This window comes from Schistocerca piceifrons, chromosome 9 (genome assembly GCF_021461385.2).
Source record: "Schistocerca piceifrons isolate TAMUIC-IGC-003096 chromosome 9, iqSchPice1.1, whole genome shotgun sequence".
Lineage (NCBI taxonomy): Eukaryota > Metazoa > Arthropoda > Insecta > Orthoptera > Acrididae > Schistocerca > Schistocerca piceifrons.
Genome location: NC_060146.1, coordinates 140,142,041 through 140,160,215, shown reverse-complemented (window position 1 = coordinate 140,160,215; position 18,175 = coordinate 140,142,041). Strand labels below are relative to the sequence as shown.

The following is an 18,175-nucleotide window of genomic DNA, read 5'->3' as shown; positions in this document are numbered from 1 at the left end:
TGTCTATCATGAAATCCACATGTTACACAATGTAATTACCTATTTTTATCATTAATGCCGAGCATTTAAAAAATGTCACATTCGCCACTACCTTTCCTCTCCTCATTTAACACGTCTATTTGTACATATTTGTTTGAACGACTCACATTTTCCTTGGATTAAGCTGACAATCTATATCACTGCAATATCATTCATGTACAAATAAATTATTAGGCCTCTACTAAACTAAATAGGTGTACAGCTGGAATGCACAAGTCAAAAGTTCAGTTATTCATTTAACATTTCTGGCATTTGTATTACCCTGTCCTCACTACTTGCTCTATATACCTACATTTTCAAGCAATGACAATTTACTTATGCAACATGTTTAAACAAATAATATGTATCAACATGTCCAGTTCTGTAAGAGGCACACACAAGTAATATTATCTTACCTTAAGTTCTCCATTTCAAGTACTTGCTTAAATCTCTCAATAAACATACTAAAGTCAGCTACTGTCAACCAAGACAAAACACTAAATTTCACGTTCCTGTCATTCGCATGTCAATAAAGGAGGCTTCTGTAATGATGAGAGCTTTTAGAAGCCATGGCACCTTGACTGCAACCTGTAAATAAATAATTATCATTGTCACTGGTGTTTTTTGATTTAATGCAAATCTTGCACTATATACATCCCAGACTGAGGATGTCTATCATCATATTTCAATTAATATAATGTATAATTTCGAATTGTTGCTTCAAACAGAGCATGTGCTTCTCACAAGTTCCTAGCCGGTCTGGCAAAATTAAAATGTAACATGTTATACATGGGTGTCAAATTAAATTCCCATGCGATCGCAAACTCTTCTGAGCAAGGAATCAAAATTGATCTGTGCCAAGCATGGAGCCAATAGATATAATACACGTAATCTAACGCATCAGTCCAAAAGCCGACACACGAGTTACAGCGTTGCATTGAAAATCACATTCCCTTTTTCCTTCACTTCGATCTGTACACTGCGTTAGAACGCGGCTGTCGTATTTATACACACTCGAATTATGTACAGAAGTAACTTGCCTTTCATACCTGCAAAATGTCGCCGATATTTTGGAAACCGTCAACTGACCGCGAACACACACTGTAGCATGTAACACATGAGCGCGGGTATTATCTCGCGCTGGTGGAGGAGGGGGGACCGATGGGATGAAAAAATTTACATCTATTCTTCGGTTGATAAGACGGCTTATCGCTGTGGCACTCACATTTAAAGGACTTGATTTAACAGTACATACCTTATCTCGGCAACGCTATGCCAGTCCTATAAGTGAGTACCAGAAACCACCTTGTCTTTTCAGCAGAGCTCTGTCATTCATTATTAGCCTTTATTTGATATGTTTACGTTAATCTTATGTTTTGTTTCCTTCTTGATAACTCTGACTTCAGATCAAGTTGTTATTTTTCTCATTGCAATTCCGATCTCGTAACAAACGTCACAGGAAAAGGAAGAACAATTGAATAACACATTTCTAAAGGGAGGCATTCCTAGTAAGCTAGCCATAACATTATAGTTTTATTATATTACGCTGACGGAGTCGAATTTTTCTACATATAAATAATTTCAAATACACAGTGTAATTTGTGATTAGACAGAAAAGGCTGGTGCTGAATTCCGTAATATATGAATGTGCCAGGTACAAGGAAAGTGGCACGTGCCTTTATCGCCCAATACGCGTATGAACGATGACAAGTAAATGTATTTTTGTATTTAGTTGTCTTTAATCTGTTTACGTTATTCATTCACATCTTTCATTTCCCTCAGAGACTTTTCCCCTTTGGTAGGCCACACTGGAAAGTCTCCAGTGCTACACATCTTTGGACGCCGTGTGTTTCAACTGCCCTCTATCGCCGAACACAGGCAACAAACCGGTTAAGGCTGTCTGCTGCTGGTGACCTGCTGACCTCGGAATATCTTTGTCCTTCCTCAAATCAGCGTTAAACACCATTTAATCCAACTATGGCAACGAGAATCAGTTATCTGTCGCGTCTATGTCGCAGGGCAGCGGTTGCCAGGGAGCATCTGCACGAGATTGGTGTGCAGGATTGGAACAGGGTCCTCCTCATCGGTTGTGTCAGAATGGTAAGTATTTATTCCGCTAGAGTGTTAATTAAACTGTTTTTAATTGCCTTAATAAATAAATTCGGTTATAGAGCTGAATCGTGTGAACTAAAACTTTGTAATATGGCACCCGGGCTCACTGAATTTCGCTGGGTGCGACTCTGTTATTGTGAGGCAAAAAGGAGCAAAGGAGTGTCATTACGTTAGCAACAAATTAATGAATTCGCGAAACGGAAAATTTTGTTTCTGTGTCAATAACTATTGTTCAAAATTTACGATAAATGAAAGTGCGTCTCCCAAGTCACTTGGACATAGATGCTACACATCTAGTTTTTCCATCTAGATCGTTTGTATTAACTTTAGTGAGATGACTGTCATCAAGAAGAAATTTAGTGTAATTCATTTGTGGAAATGGGTATATGCTTCCAGTGTACCACTGAACTGTACAGCTGAATATGTATACAGTACAAAATTTTTAACAGCGTTTAAGACTAATTCGTGTTGTAGTGACTGTATTACAAAATTGCCGGCATGAATGGAGTATGCTAGCATAGTTTTCAGTTGCATCAGCAGCACCAAAATTTTCTACAGAATTATTAGCAAGCATCAAACAAAAAATAAAATTTCTGGACATTGCAGAGAAATTTTGAAAAACTCGGGTTTTAATGTTTTTCAGACGGATTATTATGTGAGTGGCCTTATAAAATAAGCTTGATTTATTTTCAGCACAAAGTATCAGTCTTTGTTCTAAAGTCCATGAACATACAGCAGAAAAGTAGGCCTAAATCCACTCAGAAAATAAGCTACTAAGAATGACTAAAGAAGTAAATGAAAATCCTGTAATAAGCCTAAGAAATGTTGCCTGCAGAATGGCTTGTTATTTCTTTATATTAAAGGACAAGGAGGTGACACAACTGGAAGGAACACAATTAGCCCATTCTAGAAAATTAAATATATGATGAAATGAGAATTCGAACTAACAAAAGAAGAGAAAGGCACTGTATAAATATGTACCTGAAAATAACATTTTTACTTTGTTTACTAACAACAGACCAGGAAATGACCAATGGCAAAACTTTAACAAATGATATGATTTGACAGTGAAGAAAATAGGGCCCATACAAGAAGCAAGAAGAAATGTCACAAATGATCCTTTCACAGTTTACATAATTTATTATTTCCTAAAAGACAAAATGGAGTGACTCAGTGTAAAAGATTATCAGAATGTAGGCCTACACAGTTTGAGAAGACCAGTTTCTGCATAATTCCATCCAAAACAAAAATAATTATCAGAAGTTGATGTGGGATTGTTTAAGAAGTTGGGAAAGCATAGATATTGATGGCTATAGATAGTAAACGTAAAATTTGTTGGAGAACCCTTGTTTTCTGTGTTAGCCGTGACACTCAATGTACCCCTCTCATGTTCAAGCCATTGATGATGTGAAACAACTCTACAGCACTGTCATAAATATAACAGAGAGCTCTACAGAGTTTTGAAACATACGTTGTTCTGAAATACTATTTATGTTTTAAAGGTCCACATCTTTTAATGCCAGTTAATTCATAATTATCTAATAAATATGCCAATATAGTGTTCACCAGAACACAGTTTGTCTTGCTATTATTCCAGTTTGTACTCATAGTCCTGTAAATAATGCAGGAACCAGCTGCCTGGAAATGACCCCTTGAGTAAGATTTATCCCATTCTTTGGGGTAATTTCCAGGCCCTGTTTCAATTTTCTGTAGGATCCTGTGTGAGGCAACAGTGTGAAATTTTGTCCAGATGTTTGGTTATGTGGGAACATCACAGGAAACATGCTTATTAAAAAAGAACAGGTACCAGAATTATAGCGAAAATCACATTTTTGTCAGATAATCACCCCTCGATGCCATACCTTCATAGGTTTCTGTATACAAAGCCTATGTGTACACATTTCAAACTCATATCAGCAGCTATAATACAGTAGCCCACAAGTATGATACTGCATCACTACACATATTGTACGTAAAACTTTCTTGCAGTTTATTACCATTGCTAAGAGGAGTAGTGATTACAGAAGTGTAAGATTCCACCAGTATGCTTTGATTCATGATGTCACCAGTATGGCGAAAACGACCACTCTCAATGCCTCATATATGGTGCCTACGATGTCATTACATAAACATGGCAACAAACGCGAAAATATATATAAAAGCAACAAACAAAACTCCCTCCAAAAATATAATCAAACTAATGGGATCAGCTTGGGAAATTAGGGGTTTTTGGGTGGGGACAAACTAAATATAAACACACAAAGACACACACCAGGACCCCAAACTGCGCAAAACGACGACATAAAAACAACACAAAATTCCCACATTCCACTACACTCACAATATCCACAGGAATCGGTCATTTCCCTTCACATACATAGCTCAGGTGCAGTTGTCGGTACCACAAAATAAAAACCAGCAACACCCAAAAATTATAATCAGACCGCAAAAATCGATACCACAAAACCAACAACAAAAACTGGAATCGGACACTTCCCGTGACCTATGTAAGTCAACAACTACTGACCAAAACATATTGAGCTACGACAAATGGGAATCGGACACTTCTCATGACCCATATAGGTCAATTAGAACTGACGATACAAAAACCTACCGAGCGAGGTGGCGCAGTGGTTAGCACACTGGACTCGCATTCGGGAGGACGACGGTTCAATCCCGCGTCCGGCCATCCTGATTTAGGTTTTCCGTGATTTCCCTAAATCGCTCCAGGCAAATGCCGGGATGGTTCTTCTGAAAGGGCACGGCCGACTTCCTTCCCTGTCCTTCCCTACTCCGATGAGACCGATGACCTCGCTGTTTGGTCTCTTCCTCCAAAAACCAACCAACCAACCAACAAAAACCTATGACAACATACATAGGAATCGTGATATGTGAACAAACACTTTCCAGCATGCATAGTGGTGCACAAGATATGATGTACAGACTGCATTAGACTGTTGAATATGCAAATTCCGTGTTTGCTGTGCAACTTAATATATGTGCATAGCCAAATGTATTAATATGTGTTGTGCAAATAAAGCATAAGTTTATTTTGCCCCTTAAATAGTTGTTATTTGTCACTTAGCTGCGTTAATCTACATAAACTGCAACAGGTTATAGGCCCAGTTACTGGATTAAAGTGAAATAATAAGCTTTAAGATGACATGTATTTGCACAAAAGGTGCGCAGAAGTTCATATAAAAAAATAACTGTAAAATGAGTACAACACAGATACCGCAAATAGATCGGCTTGTAGGGTGTGAAAATTACGCGACCTGGAAATTTGCTGTTGAGGCGTATTTGCACTTGGATGACTCATGGGACGTCGTAAACGATAAATTAGAGCCTACGGAATCAAGTTTTGCTACTAAGGATCAGAAGACGAAATCAAAACTAAGCCTTTTGATTGATCCAGTGAATTATGTTCACATAGAAATGGCTACGTCAGCAAAGGATGTATGGGACAAACTGAAAAATGCATTTGAAGATGAAGATGGCGGTTTAATCAGAAAAGTAGGATTAATTTGTGAGCTGATGTTTTGAATAAGTGTAAAAGCGTGGATGAATATGTGAATCTCCAATCATCTGAGGAATATTGGTTTTGAAATTGCGGATGAATGTATTGGAACTTTGTTAGTTGGATTACCAGAGAAATATTCGCCAATCATTATGGTTTTGGAAAATTATGGTTTAAGGAACAGTTGAATGGAATGGGTATTAGGCATCAGACTACCATTCGATACAGTCCTAGGAATGGAGTTGCAGAACGAGCCAACAGAACCATTGTAGAAAAGGCAAGAAGTATCTTAAGCAATGTTGAGCTACCTAGGTGTTTTCGGGCAGAGGCTGTGTCGACAGCAGTGTATTTAATTAACAGATCACCTACCAAAGCTGTGAAACATAAGACACCTTATTAAGTATGGACTGGGAAGAAACTGGATCTAAAGCGCTTAAATCTTTGGATGTGAAGCCATGGTTCAGATTTCGAAACCATTAAGAGGAAAATGGGGTGCAAAATCTCAAATATATTTTTGTTGGCTACTGTGAGGATTCAAAAGGCTACAGATTTTGTAATCCTGTGAATAAGAATATAATAAGTAGTAGAGATGTAGTATTTTTAGAGGATTATAGACCTAAAATAAAGTAGTCAAAATGATACAGTAATGCAACCAAGCATAATGTGTGATGGTGCTGAAACAGAGTTGGAAACTGAATCAGAGGAAGCTGATGTGCTACCTGAGAATCAAATTGAGAAAGTAGATTCAACAGAGGAAGTCAGTTTAAGGCGTTCTTCACGTATAGCAAAACCAAAAGAATATCCAGAGTATGAAATGTATGCTGCCCAAACAATCAATGAACCAATCAGTTGATGAAGCTTTAGCAAGTTCAAATGCTCAAGATTGGAAAAAGGCTATTGAAAAGGAGCTGCAATCTTTTGTGGACAATGATACATATGAGTGGGTTGACATGTCTGAAAATAAAAAGCCACTAAGAACAAGATGGGTGTTTAATATTAAAAATCCTGAGAGTGCAATACCAAAATTCAAAGCCAGATTGGCAGTTAAAGGATATTCCCAGAAAGAAGGAATAGATTACAATGAAACTTTCTCATTAGTGGTGAAGTATTCATCATTAAGATACCTTTTAGCTCTTGCAGTAATTTATTTTAAGCAATAGTGAAAGCCAGTTGGACTTTTTTTTTTAAAAAATAAACAGTTACAGTCAGAATTTAATATGCATGATTTAGGGGAAATTAATCAATACTTAGGCATGAAGATTCTAAGAAGTGCCATCAGAGAAGAATTATGGCTTGATCAACCTCTGTACACAAGGAAAATCTTAGAAAAGCTCAGTATGGAAAATTGTAGACCTATTTCTGCTCCTGTGGAAAATAATGCAAATGTATTAATATGTGTTGTGCAAATAGAGCAAAAGTTTATTTTGTCCCTTAAATTCATGTTACTTGTCATTTAGCTGTGATAATTTGCATAATCTGCATAAATTAAAACACTATATAGGTCAGTTACAACTGACTATCCCAAAACCTACGACGACATGCATAGGAATTGTACACTTACCTTGACCTATATAGGTCAACAACAGCTCACGATACCAAAATGCATCTACAACTAAAACATTGGAATCGGATACTTCCCGTAAGTTCCTTAAATCAACCACAAGAGGCGAAACCAAAACATCAAACACCTACACCTGCGATAAATAACACTGAACCAACAACACATGAAAAACCCCACAAAACATCACAACTCGCGAACAATAGACCCGAAAAAAGAGACTATCCTAAAAAAAATTCGGTGGTACACACTAGGTCAGCCACCCCAATCAAACGCACACACACACACACACACACACACACACACACACAAAACAACAACGAAAAACTCTCAACTGCCCACAACCTACCAATTATCAACCCCTCCGCCCACCAACCTTCACCCTCCCCTCAAAATAAAAAATCTGACGACAAATAAAAAATCAGAAAATAAACAAAACTCGATCACACACTCAAAAACAACTGCAATGAAACAGATCCTCCGCAACATAATCATAAAACTCTCTGTCCCATTGTAAGTAACATAGGAGCATCTACTTCTTTTTGTTGCCAAATATCTGACATCACTATTGGGACCTCTCGTAGGCAAGTGCGACCATCATATTCGAAACTCTGAAGATTTCATAGGTTGCCTGAAAACTCTTAGATTGCAATCGTTGAATCTCTTTGTAAGTTTTGATGTTATGTCTTTATTTGCAAAGGTGCCCTTGCAGGACTCCTTGGAGCTCATTAGCAACAAGTTTGAGGAGAACATAGTAGTGTTATTTAAACACTTCCTTCAATGCACCGGTACTTTGTATTTCATGACCAATATTTTGAACAAGTGTAGCCATGGAAAGCCCTCTCTCCTGTGGTGGCCAATTATTTTATGGAGCACTTTGAAGAATGCGGTATGTGGGTGGTACATTTGTGGTGTGGCCACATGGACTTCATACTCTGCCTGCGTTTCTTCAGTAACTGAATTCGCTCCATCCAAATATAAACTTCACAGTGGAAGTGGAAATAGATGGTACTTTACCTTTTCTTGATGTTCTGGTACGAAGGAAAACAGATGGAACCTTGGGACACAGTGTCTACAGCAAGCCCACACATGCTGCCATCATCCTGCACAATGCGGTATTGCACTACATATGTTAGTTCATAGAGCACATGTGGTATCTGATCCTGAAAGTCTGTCGAGTGAAATAAAACATTTGAAGACAGTGATCTGACAAAATGGTTATTCTGAGAGACAGATATGTAATGTATTCAGGCGCAGGCGAGTTCAGTCTATGGAGCAGAATGAAGATACGAAGACACCCACCACTTTTGCCTTTTTGCCATATTTTGCTGCCATGTCGTCAAGAATCAGAAGAGTCCTTGGAAGATATGGAATTAAGTGTGTTTTTCAACCATCTGCACAACTGAGAAACCTGTTGTGTTCGGTTAAGGATGACCTTGGCCTGAGGAAATGTGGTATGTACAGGATTCCTTGTCAGTGTGGGGTAGCATATATAGGCCAGACTTGCCGCACAGTACAAGAACGCTGTGATGAACATCAGCGTCATACACGCCTTCATCAACTGGAAAAGTTGGCAGTTGTGAAACACTGTCTGAATACAGGACATTGCATGATTTATGAAAAGATGGAAGTTTTATCCCGGGCATCATCTTTCTGGGATTGCATCATTAAGGATGCAATACATATCCGTACCGCTGATAATCTCATCAACAAGGATGTGGGATTTCAACTGAGCACAGCCTGGAACCTTGCATTTGCTGCTATTAAATCATGGTGTGAAAATAAAGATTCTTCGATAACATTGGTCTAGTACGCTTGTCGGTGAGTAATGTCTGGCTGTACTGTTGGCAAACGCAGCGTACAGTGCATGCGCAGGAGAGCCGCTCTGCAAGTTTCGGTAGAGGGAGTTTGAAAATGGCACCATCTACCCGCAAGTCATTGCGCATGCGCAAGTTCCGCATCTGTGTATTCTTCGCGCACGTTCTACAAACGGGGCATCTACGTTTGGATCCCATCAGTTGTGCCTAGCCACCAGCAAGGTTGAACCACCTGAAGATGAAGATGTCGGACAGTTGCTCCAAGGAAATATTGTGGAATTTGTACAACGTGATCTGGTGGAAAACCCGTGAAGTCTATTTACAATACTGAAGTTGCTAATTCATGACTACCATGTCACCACTACATTGCTAAAGTTGGCTACACTGAATTTCCTTAGGAACAAATCATATCTGAGAACACTGTTTTAATGCCACTACATGTATAGCATCATCCAGTTCCTTTGTTTTGAATTGTGTGTTCTGAGCTCTTGTACTGAGTTGTGTCCAGAGTCAGTTACTGGTTAGAGATTCAATTGTTGCGGTTTTTAACTATTCATTCAAAAACAAAAGTAAGTTCCCTAAGGTTACAATAATAATGTGAAATACTTTTGTAATGAAACAATGGGATGGAATGCATTTTTAATATTTAATTACTTTTTAGGTTACACCAATCATCTTTTGAATTATTTAAGACAAATGTTGGTTTTATGACTGAAGCAGTATGGGAAATATAAGTAGACAGTGTTTTCTTGGACGGTATCTACAAGATATATGTGATAATACCCTGACTTTTGTGAATGAACTGACCAGTGAAGTATAAGAACTTTTATTGTGATGAAGCAACAGCCATTCATACTGTGATCTAAGTGTTTCATAAACACAAAGACAGATACCTGCATCGATTCTCTCTACATAAGAAAGCACCATAAGCAGATTTGTTTCATCTGGATTGTGTGAAATTAGTTTAGAAAAGGCAAAGACATTCAGAATGAGGGGATTTAGCATTACTCCTGGGGAGAAGATATGCCCAACCTCCATCAAACTTATTAATGAAAAACAAGCAGGTGACGACTCATCACCAGACTATATAAATGACAATAATGTGAAGACTCCTGAAAAATCTGTGCTCAATACTAGCTTAACTAGTTTCGGGGTATCTCCTGCAAAGTTGCATTCAGTTGCTCAGCATAGTCGGTATGGAGCAGCCAAACAAAAATTGGAATCAGCAGCTGAGGCTCTAAAAACTAAAATTTCATATTTATATCAAGTTGAGCTGGCTGCTGATGCAAGCACTATCCCTGAGACAGTGATTTAACAGAACTGGAAGAAAAGGCAAAACATCATGTTGAACTTATGGACAAAATCAAATAGAAAATTGAATATGCAAATAATTGGGGAAAATTCAATTACTTACTCTTGTGCCACCAACTTGGTCTCAACAGAAAGTCAGTTCCAAATTTCAGGTTTTTGAATATTTGGTACGACAAGCAAGAGCTCTTTTAACGGAGAAGGGTATTTTATCAATGGCTGAGCACTAAAGGGAAAGACATTGCCTCATGATACAGTGCAGAAAGAAAAAAAAGTTTTTATTTGGATGACAAAAACACAAGAATAATGCCTGGAAAAAAGACAAAAGTGATCACCAACAAAAATGCCAATGAACAAAAGTGCCTTGTTTTAAGTAATTTAACTGAACTGTATTCTCTCGATAAAAAAAGAAGTATCCTGAAGACAAAGTAGGAGTCTCAAAATTTGCTTCTCCTCGAACAAAACAATGTATACTTGCAGGATCATCAGGAACACATACTGTATGTGTGTGCATTTACCACCAAAACGTTAAATTGCTTCTAAATTCCATTTCTATTAAAGAAACATACCAAGATCTAATTAAAATAATATCATGTGATATAAATAACCAAGCCTGTATGCGTCGTCTGTGTGAAAAATGCCCCACCAGTTCATTGCTTCAAACCAACTTAGAAAATGAAGAAATAGAAGACTATGATTCTGATGAGATGGTTCAGCACAGTCAATGGGTATCAACTGATAGTATGACTTTGTGTTCAGGTCACTTCTCTATCAGAATTCTGTGACACACTGATTAAGAACATTGAAAAACTTACTCCATGCTCTTTTATATCTCAATCAAAATCTGAATATCTGAAAATGAAGAAGGAAAAATTTGAAGGAACAGTGTTAATTTTAATGGATTTCAGTGAAAATCTCAATTTTGTTTTTGAAGATGAAGTACAGGGGTACCAATGGAACAGTGGCAGCTGCACCCTTCACACTGCCCATATATATTACAAAAAGGACAAACAGTTGCATGCAAAAAGTATTTGTATTGTTTCTGCTAATCTAGAACATGATGTTGCCTTGGTGTACCGGACTCAGAAGACTGTGTTGAATCTTTTTATGTGTGAGTTTCCAGAAATTCATCTTGCGTACGTTGAATATTTCACTGATTGTTGTGCTGCACAATATAAAAATTGTAAGAATTTCGGAAATATCTGCTACCATGAACACAACTTTAACATAAAGTGCAGCTGGTTCTTTTTTGTTACCTGCCATGGCAAATCTCCCTGTGATGGTATTGGGGGCACTGTTAAAAGACTGGCCAAAAAAAAAAAAAGTTTGCAGAGAGTTTATAAACGTCAAATACTTACAGCTTCACAGGTATTTGAATTCTGTCGTGAGAACCTGCAGTGCATTTCAGTTCTTTGTTTCAAAATATGAAGTGGTACGAGTCAGACATTATCTTTCTCAGTGCTTCCCAAGTGCAAAAACAATTCCTGGAACACGGTCTATACATCACATTGTACCAATTTGCTCCAACCAAGATTGGAGCAAAAAGGCTGAGCTGTGATACAGATTTCAGTATCGTGCATGTTTTCACAGATGCACTTTCGCCACTAATGCCAGAATGCACTGTGCAGCGCAACTGCTGTGTTACGTGTGCATATGACTCTTCTTGGTATTTGGAAATTGTTGAGAAGGTGAATTGTGAAAGAGGAGATGGTACAGTAAGGTTCATGCATCTTCATGGACCATCCCCATCCTTCTATTGGCCTGATAATGATATTTGTGATGTTTATTTCTCTCTTATTCTGTGTGATGCTGATATCACCACAGCAACAAGCTGTGCTTATTCTCTGAGCAAAGAGTCCTCAAAGTTGGTGGAAGAAAAGTGGTTCTCATACAAAAAAATGTTATCTAAGCATCAAAGTGTCTCGTCACATGTGTAGTTCCTAATCAACTTGAATGCAGTGTTCATATGTCATGTAATGTACAAGTTGCCCTATATTTTATACTGTGCAATTTTGTTTCCTATATAGATAGTAATTGTATTTCTCTCCATATAAAATTTTTCCCCAGTGCCATTCATTTCTCAAAACTGATTTTTTGTGTGATGAAACTTTACTATTTGTAGATCACTTTCTAATTTTTTCAGTGTTTCCCAGAGGGGGGGGGGGGGCAATTGTCCAAAATATTTTTCTAATTTAACAATAAAATTAAAGTACAAAAATTTAATTGGGCATTTCTAACATGTTCTCAGAAACTACTTCTTGTCCAAAAGGATATTGGGGGGGGGGGGGGGGGGGGAATTGTCAGCATACCATTTTTTGTTTAAAACCTGCACCCAGTTTTCAAATTTTTACAGTTTGCTGTGAAGTAACGCATTGCATCAAACTTTCAGCAATTGCTACCAACAGAATGTATATAAAGCAATAAAAATTGGCAATAGTTCATGATATTAGATACAAAAGCTCTACACAAAATCCCATTTCACAAGTAGATAATAAGTCTCATGGCCTGGATGACTTGACATGGAATAACCCATTGGCTTTCTCTCTTTCTTGGCCTCAGCAGTGTGTTCACAGTGCTGCACACATTCCCATTTTCATGTTCTTTGATAGACCTGCTGCTTCGTTACCACTATCTGGGCTATAGATAGAGGTATGCTGAATGAAATGCATTTGAGTTTCAAGAGAGCAATGTGTTATGCCTTCAGTGACTACCATAGCAGAATATTGTCAAATGATCTTTCATAAAATCCAAAGAAATTCTGGTCATATGTAGAGACTGTTAGCTGCACCAAAGTTAGTGTCCATTCCTTAGTGAATGAGACAGGAACTGAAATTGAGGGTAGCAAAGCAAAAGCTGAAATGCTTAACATTTTCAAACGTTCCTTTACAGAGGAAAATTCAGGTGAATTGTCCCAATTTAATCCTTGTGCCACTGAAAAGATGAATAAAATAAGAATCACTGTTAGTGGCATCAAGAAACAGCTGAAATCGATAAAAGTGAACAAAGCTCCAGGGCCCGATGGAATGACTATTGTATTCTATACTGAATTTGTGGATGAGTTAGCCCCTGTTCTAACTATAATATATCGTAGATCCCTCGAACAAAAAAATGTGTCCAGATGTTGGAAGGAAGCACAGATCACACCCGTCTACAGGAAGGGTAGTAGGAGTGACTATTGTCAAATATCCTTGACACTGATTTGTTGTAGTATCTTAGAACATGTTCTGAGCTCAAATGTAATGAGGTATCTTGAAGAGAATGACGTCCTCCGTGTCAACCAGCACAAATTCCAAAGATCTCGGTCTTGTAAACCCGATTCGCACTCTTCTCGTGTGAGATGCTGAAAGCTATGGACCAAGGCAGTCAGATAGATGCAGTATTTCTTCACTTCCAAAAAGCATTTGTCTCAGTACCACACCTACTCCTATTGTCAAAAGTATGATTATATAGGGTCTCAAGTAAAATTTATGACTGGATTGAGGACTTTTTTGTAGAGAGGACACTGCATATTATCTTGGATAGAATGTCGTTGTCAGATGTAGAAGTAAAGTTGGATGTTCCCCAGGTAAGTGTGTTGGGACCATTGCTGTTCATGTTGTGTATTAATGATCTTGCAGGCTGTATTAATAGTGACCTCAGACTTCTCACAGATGATGCAGCTATTCTCTGAAGTATTCTCTGCAAGGAGATCTGACTGTTTTGTATCATTTCAAGCGAGTTCCTGGCTTATGCCTAGTAATAATAATAATAATAATAATAATAGGAATGGCCATCACTGTATCACATCTCCCACCAATTTTTAGTCATTTCACATTAACATATAATTTTAAATTATTGTTTTTAATGTATTTATTATTATTTAATGTTTTCTGTCAGCAAGATGCTGTGGTTCAGTGTAAACGAAATTTGTTTCTCAAGTAATCATTGAGACCTTGGATGTGAGACAAAGTGATTTTGTGCAGTCCTAAGGTATTAGACTCATATTCAGGAAGACAGCGGTTCAAAATCCCATTTGACCATCCTGATTTAGGTTTCCTGTGATTTCTGTAAATCACTTGCAGCAAATGGTTGCTCTGAAAGGGCATGGCCAATTTATTTCTCCAACCTGAGCACGAGCTGTGCTTGTAATGTTCTCATTGTTAATAGGACCTTAAACCCTAATCTTCATTCTCATTAGGATGCTAAGTACAGTGGTTGAAATGTTTTTTGACTAGAAATTGCTCATCTACACTGCTAATTACCGTGGAAAGGCAATCACTCAGAAGAGCTGCATGTACACACAGACTCTGCCTGCAAGGTCAACTTCAGTCCACCATGAGCAGTGGAGTCAATTCTTTAAGAATGCCTACTGACAGAAGTCAATTATGGACGAAACTTGTCAGTGGCTAAAGAACTCAAAACAAAGCCCTTCATGTGAAATTAGTTGGTTTTTCTGTTACAGTATACATGTTAAAAGTTAAATTCTAAAACATTAGCTTTGCTTTAGGCTGGAGGAATTGACAAGAAAATAGTTCAGTTTGTTTATAAAGTTGTCTTTGCTGTCTGTTGGGCATTTTACATTTTGAGCTAGTCACCCGGAAGGTTTTATTGAAGATTAATTCATCTGTTTCAGTGGTGAATTTCAATATTGCTAAAACGAGTGAGAATCTTTTGTTGTACTGTACAGAAACATGTAATAAATTGTTGTTGTATGTGGGAAATAATCTTGGAGTTATTAATTACTGTTACTGATGATATGAACATTTTGTTGTGATGAAAAATATTGTGAACATTGAAATTATTTCTAAATAGAAACTGTATGGTGTAATTAATCACATTTTTTATTGGCTTTCAAGTATAAAGTTTTGCGTACTTTAAGAAATACAATCTTTCTGCTATAGGCGTCGTCATCCTCGCACAGAGTCGAGAGAGATACATTTGGGGAGCTTCAAGTACCTGCTGATAAATACTATGGAGCACAGACTTTGCGTTCTGTCATGAACTTTCCAATTGGAGGTGAAACGGAGAGAATGCCAGTGAGTGAGTTTACGCATATATCAATGATCTTGTTACCATGAACAGATTTTAATCTAATACTGAGTAATGACTCTAAATGATGAATTTAGTGACCACATTTTTTTTTATTTTCTGAGGACTGTGATAGGTCGCTTAAATCTGATTGCCCTAACATTTGTTTTCTCACAAACTTGCAAATCTATACAGTGTTACTATATAGTTTACTCACATTTTGTCTTTTATATTTAACAGAAACCTGTGATTGTCGCTATGGGGATTTTGAAGAAGGCAGCAGCCATTGTTAATAAAGAGTACGGCCTGGACCCAAAGATTGCAGATGCGATTGCGAAGGCGGCAGACGAAGTGATCAGTGGGGAGTTGTATGACCAACACTTCCCCCTTGTTATATGGCAAACAGGGTCTGGCACACAAAGTAACATGAACACAAATGAGGTGAGTTGCTACGTGTTTGAATGAGTGTTTCTTAACTGTGCAGCTCTGGTTTGCTGAAGTTCACCCAAAACTATAAGGTTGAGAATTTTCCTGATGTATTTGTAATTTAAATTCTTCTCAAGTAGAGTATTTTGCATTAAATTTTGACAAAGGGTCATTTGGCCGTTTCATCTCTCTAGATGAATATTTAATTTCACCAGTGGGATGTCCTATACACATATCACTGTACGTGATACATTTATCATGTTACCTATATGGTGCAAAATTGTAGATAATTTTCTGCAGCATTTGATTTCACTTCATAACAGTATAGAGGTCACTGTACATGTGGGACGATGTGGAGCCAGGGTTTTTGTCCCTATGAAGAAATCTTGTATGTACGTGAAGCATTATGTCAGCATGCTCAGAATTTGATGTACTCAGAATGTGGAATTTAAAATTTCCCCAGTGAATTGAGTCTTCAAAGAAATTTCAGTCTTGCATCTGGTCATCATAAAGTACATTCAGCAATATTTCCACTGGACACTTGCTAATCATCCTCAGTTGACAATCAAAGACTGGCAGAAGTCTTCCATTCTGCAATATGTAGTGCACTATGAGTATTCCATGTGTGCATCAAAATTGTGTTGACAGACAGACCACACTACCTGGTGGCAGCTCCTTACTGACGGCACTGCGAAACTCAGCTGCCCTTTGCATTACCACTTACCACTCACCGTGATCATCAGTGTGCTCTGTCATCTTTGATTTGAGCAAATCGTGTAGCTTATGGTATTCCACACATCATCCACCTGGTAGCTGTTGTCGCAGTTCATCAGATTTTCAATTGTGCACATTTTCTTGGGTTCTTTAGCAGTGGTGTCCAAAAAGATGTTACTGTGACCAAAATTATTGCTTTTTTGTAATCCATTGAATGTCCAATGGAGATGCAGTGTTCAGCAATAGCAGACTTGCTTGGTTGCTAAAATGAGTCATGTTCAGCTGACAAAGACTATCTCCATTCTGCCTTATGTAGTGCGCTGCAAGATTCCACATGCATCAAAATTCAAGTTCTTCCATGGTGCGGGTGATCTAGGTTGCACAAATGAATCTGCACTGTGAGGTGTTTTGTAAATTCCAGCCTTCTGAAATAATAAATTATCCTTCACAGATCAGCAATCTTTAGATGGTATAAAGAGTTCAGAATATTCAGTCATCTTTGATGTACGAGAGCCTTCCGGAATGTAAAGAACATTTTGGTATAACTAAATAAAAATGAAAGATATCAACACAAAACTTTATTTGCAAAGGTTCAAAAACATTTTGGCCTATTTGCAAAAGTTCAAAAACATTTTGGCCCTGCAGCCAGTCTTCGTTAAATTCATAATACGATATGTAGACTGTGCGACTGCCAGTCAGCATGAGGTGAGCCATTGAAGACTGACGAAGACTTTCTCCATTCCGCCATATAGTGTGTGCAGTGAGTATTCCGTGCATGTATCAAATTCAAATTGACAAACGGATCACACTTTCCAACAGCAGCACTCTCACTGATGGACCCGTGGAACTCAGTCAACCATGTGTTATCATGCTCTGCAGCCATTATTGCACTCTGTCATCTTCGATTAGAACAAATCGTGGAGATTACGGGGTTCCACACATTGTCCAACTGGAAGCCGCTATCATGATTGGTTGGATTTTTAACCAGGCGTATTTACATGGATTCTTTAATAGTCAAGTCCTAAAAAGATGTTGCTATGAATAGAATCATAGTTCTATCATACCATTGAATGTGCAATGGAAATACAGTGTTCAGCAACAGCAAACTTGCTTGGTTGCAAAAGGCAAGTACAACATTGATGTTCAATGCAGCATTTTTAACAGTATGTGTAGTCTGTCCAATGTAAGCCACATCACACTGGCAAGGCAATCTGCTGGGGAATACCCATTTCTTCTGAACATTTTCTTTAGATGGGTGAGCTCTTTAGGTGATCTATCTAGATCGGAGAAGGTGTGATCTCTGTGTAAGACTTTTAAGCATGCTCATAGTTTGTGAAGGGTGATGTCAGTTTGACTCTTGCAAAAACGGTGTACGAGAAACTGAATGGCCCAGAGAGCCATCATTCTTTCGTTTAACCAAGACATCCAAGAATGGGAGGCAGCCATCTTTCTCTATTTCCATAGTGGACGGAATGTTGTTATGAATGGAGTTGGGGTGGTGAAGAAACTCCATCAGTTTGTCTTCTCTATGAGACTATGCTATGAAAGTATTGTTGACACGGCTACAAAATACAGTTGGTTCAAGAGCAGCTGACTCATTTCTGTTCTTGAAATCCTCATAAAAAGTTAGGCCTCCAAGGGAGACTGAGCACTGCCCATGGCAATGCCATCAGTCTGTTCAAAACATTTTAAGTTGAA

At 38.0% G+C, this 18,175-nt stretch overlaps 2 protein-coding genes across 3 annotated transcripts in view; one reads left to right on the top strand and one right to left on the bottom strand.

Annotated features, from left to right (window-relative positions):
- The window catches only part of LOC124716921 (acyl-CoA:lysophosphatidylglycerol acyltransferase 1-like), a 65,504-nt gene extending 64,017 nt beyond the window's left edge, over positions 1 to 1,487 (bottom strand). Inside the window, exons 1-2 of one of the 2 annotated variants that reach the window (XM_047243492.1) lie at positions 1,274 to 1,487; positions 435 to 606 (exon numbers count right to left, since the gene is read on the bottom strand). In XM_047243492.1, coding sequence (XP_047099448.1) covers positions 435 to 481 — 47 coding nt within the window. In that variant the 5' untranslated portion in view covers positions 482 to 606; positions 1,274 to 1,487. Of the gene's footprint in view, positions 1 to 434; positions 607 to 1,067; positions 1,178 to 1,273 lie in introns of those variants that run through there. The other variant, XM_047243494.1, reaches the window with a different exon arrangement.
- A 320-nt stretch (positions 1,488 to 1,807) lies between these two features.
- Positions 1,808 to 18,175, top strand: part of LOC124716920 (fumarate hydratase, mitochondrial-like) — an 82,625-nt gene continuing 66,257 nt past the window's right edge. The window contains exons 1-3 of the mRNA XM_047243491.1: positions 1,808 to 2,118; positions 15,211 to 15,345; positions 15,578 to 15,778. Coding sequence (XP_047099447.1) covers positions 1,996 to 2,118; positions 15,211 to 15,345; positions 15,578 to 15,778 — 459 coding nt within the window. The 5' untranslated portion in view covers positions 1,808 to 1,995. The remainder of the gene's footprint in view (positions 2,119 to 15,210; positions 15,346 to 15,577; positions 15,779 to 18,175) is intronic.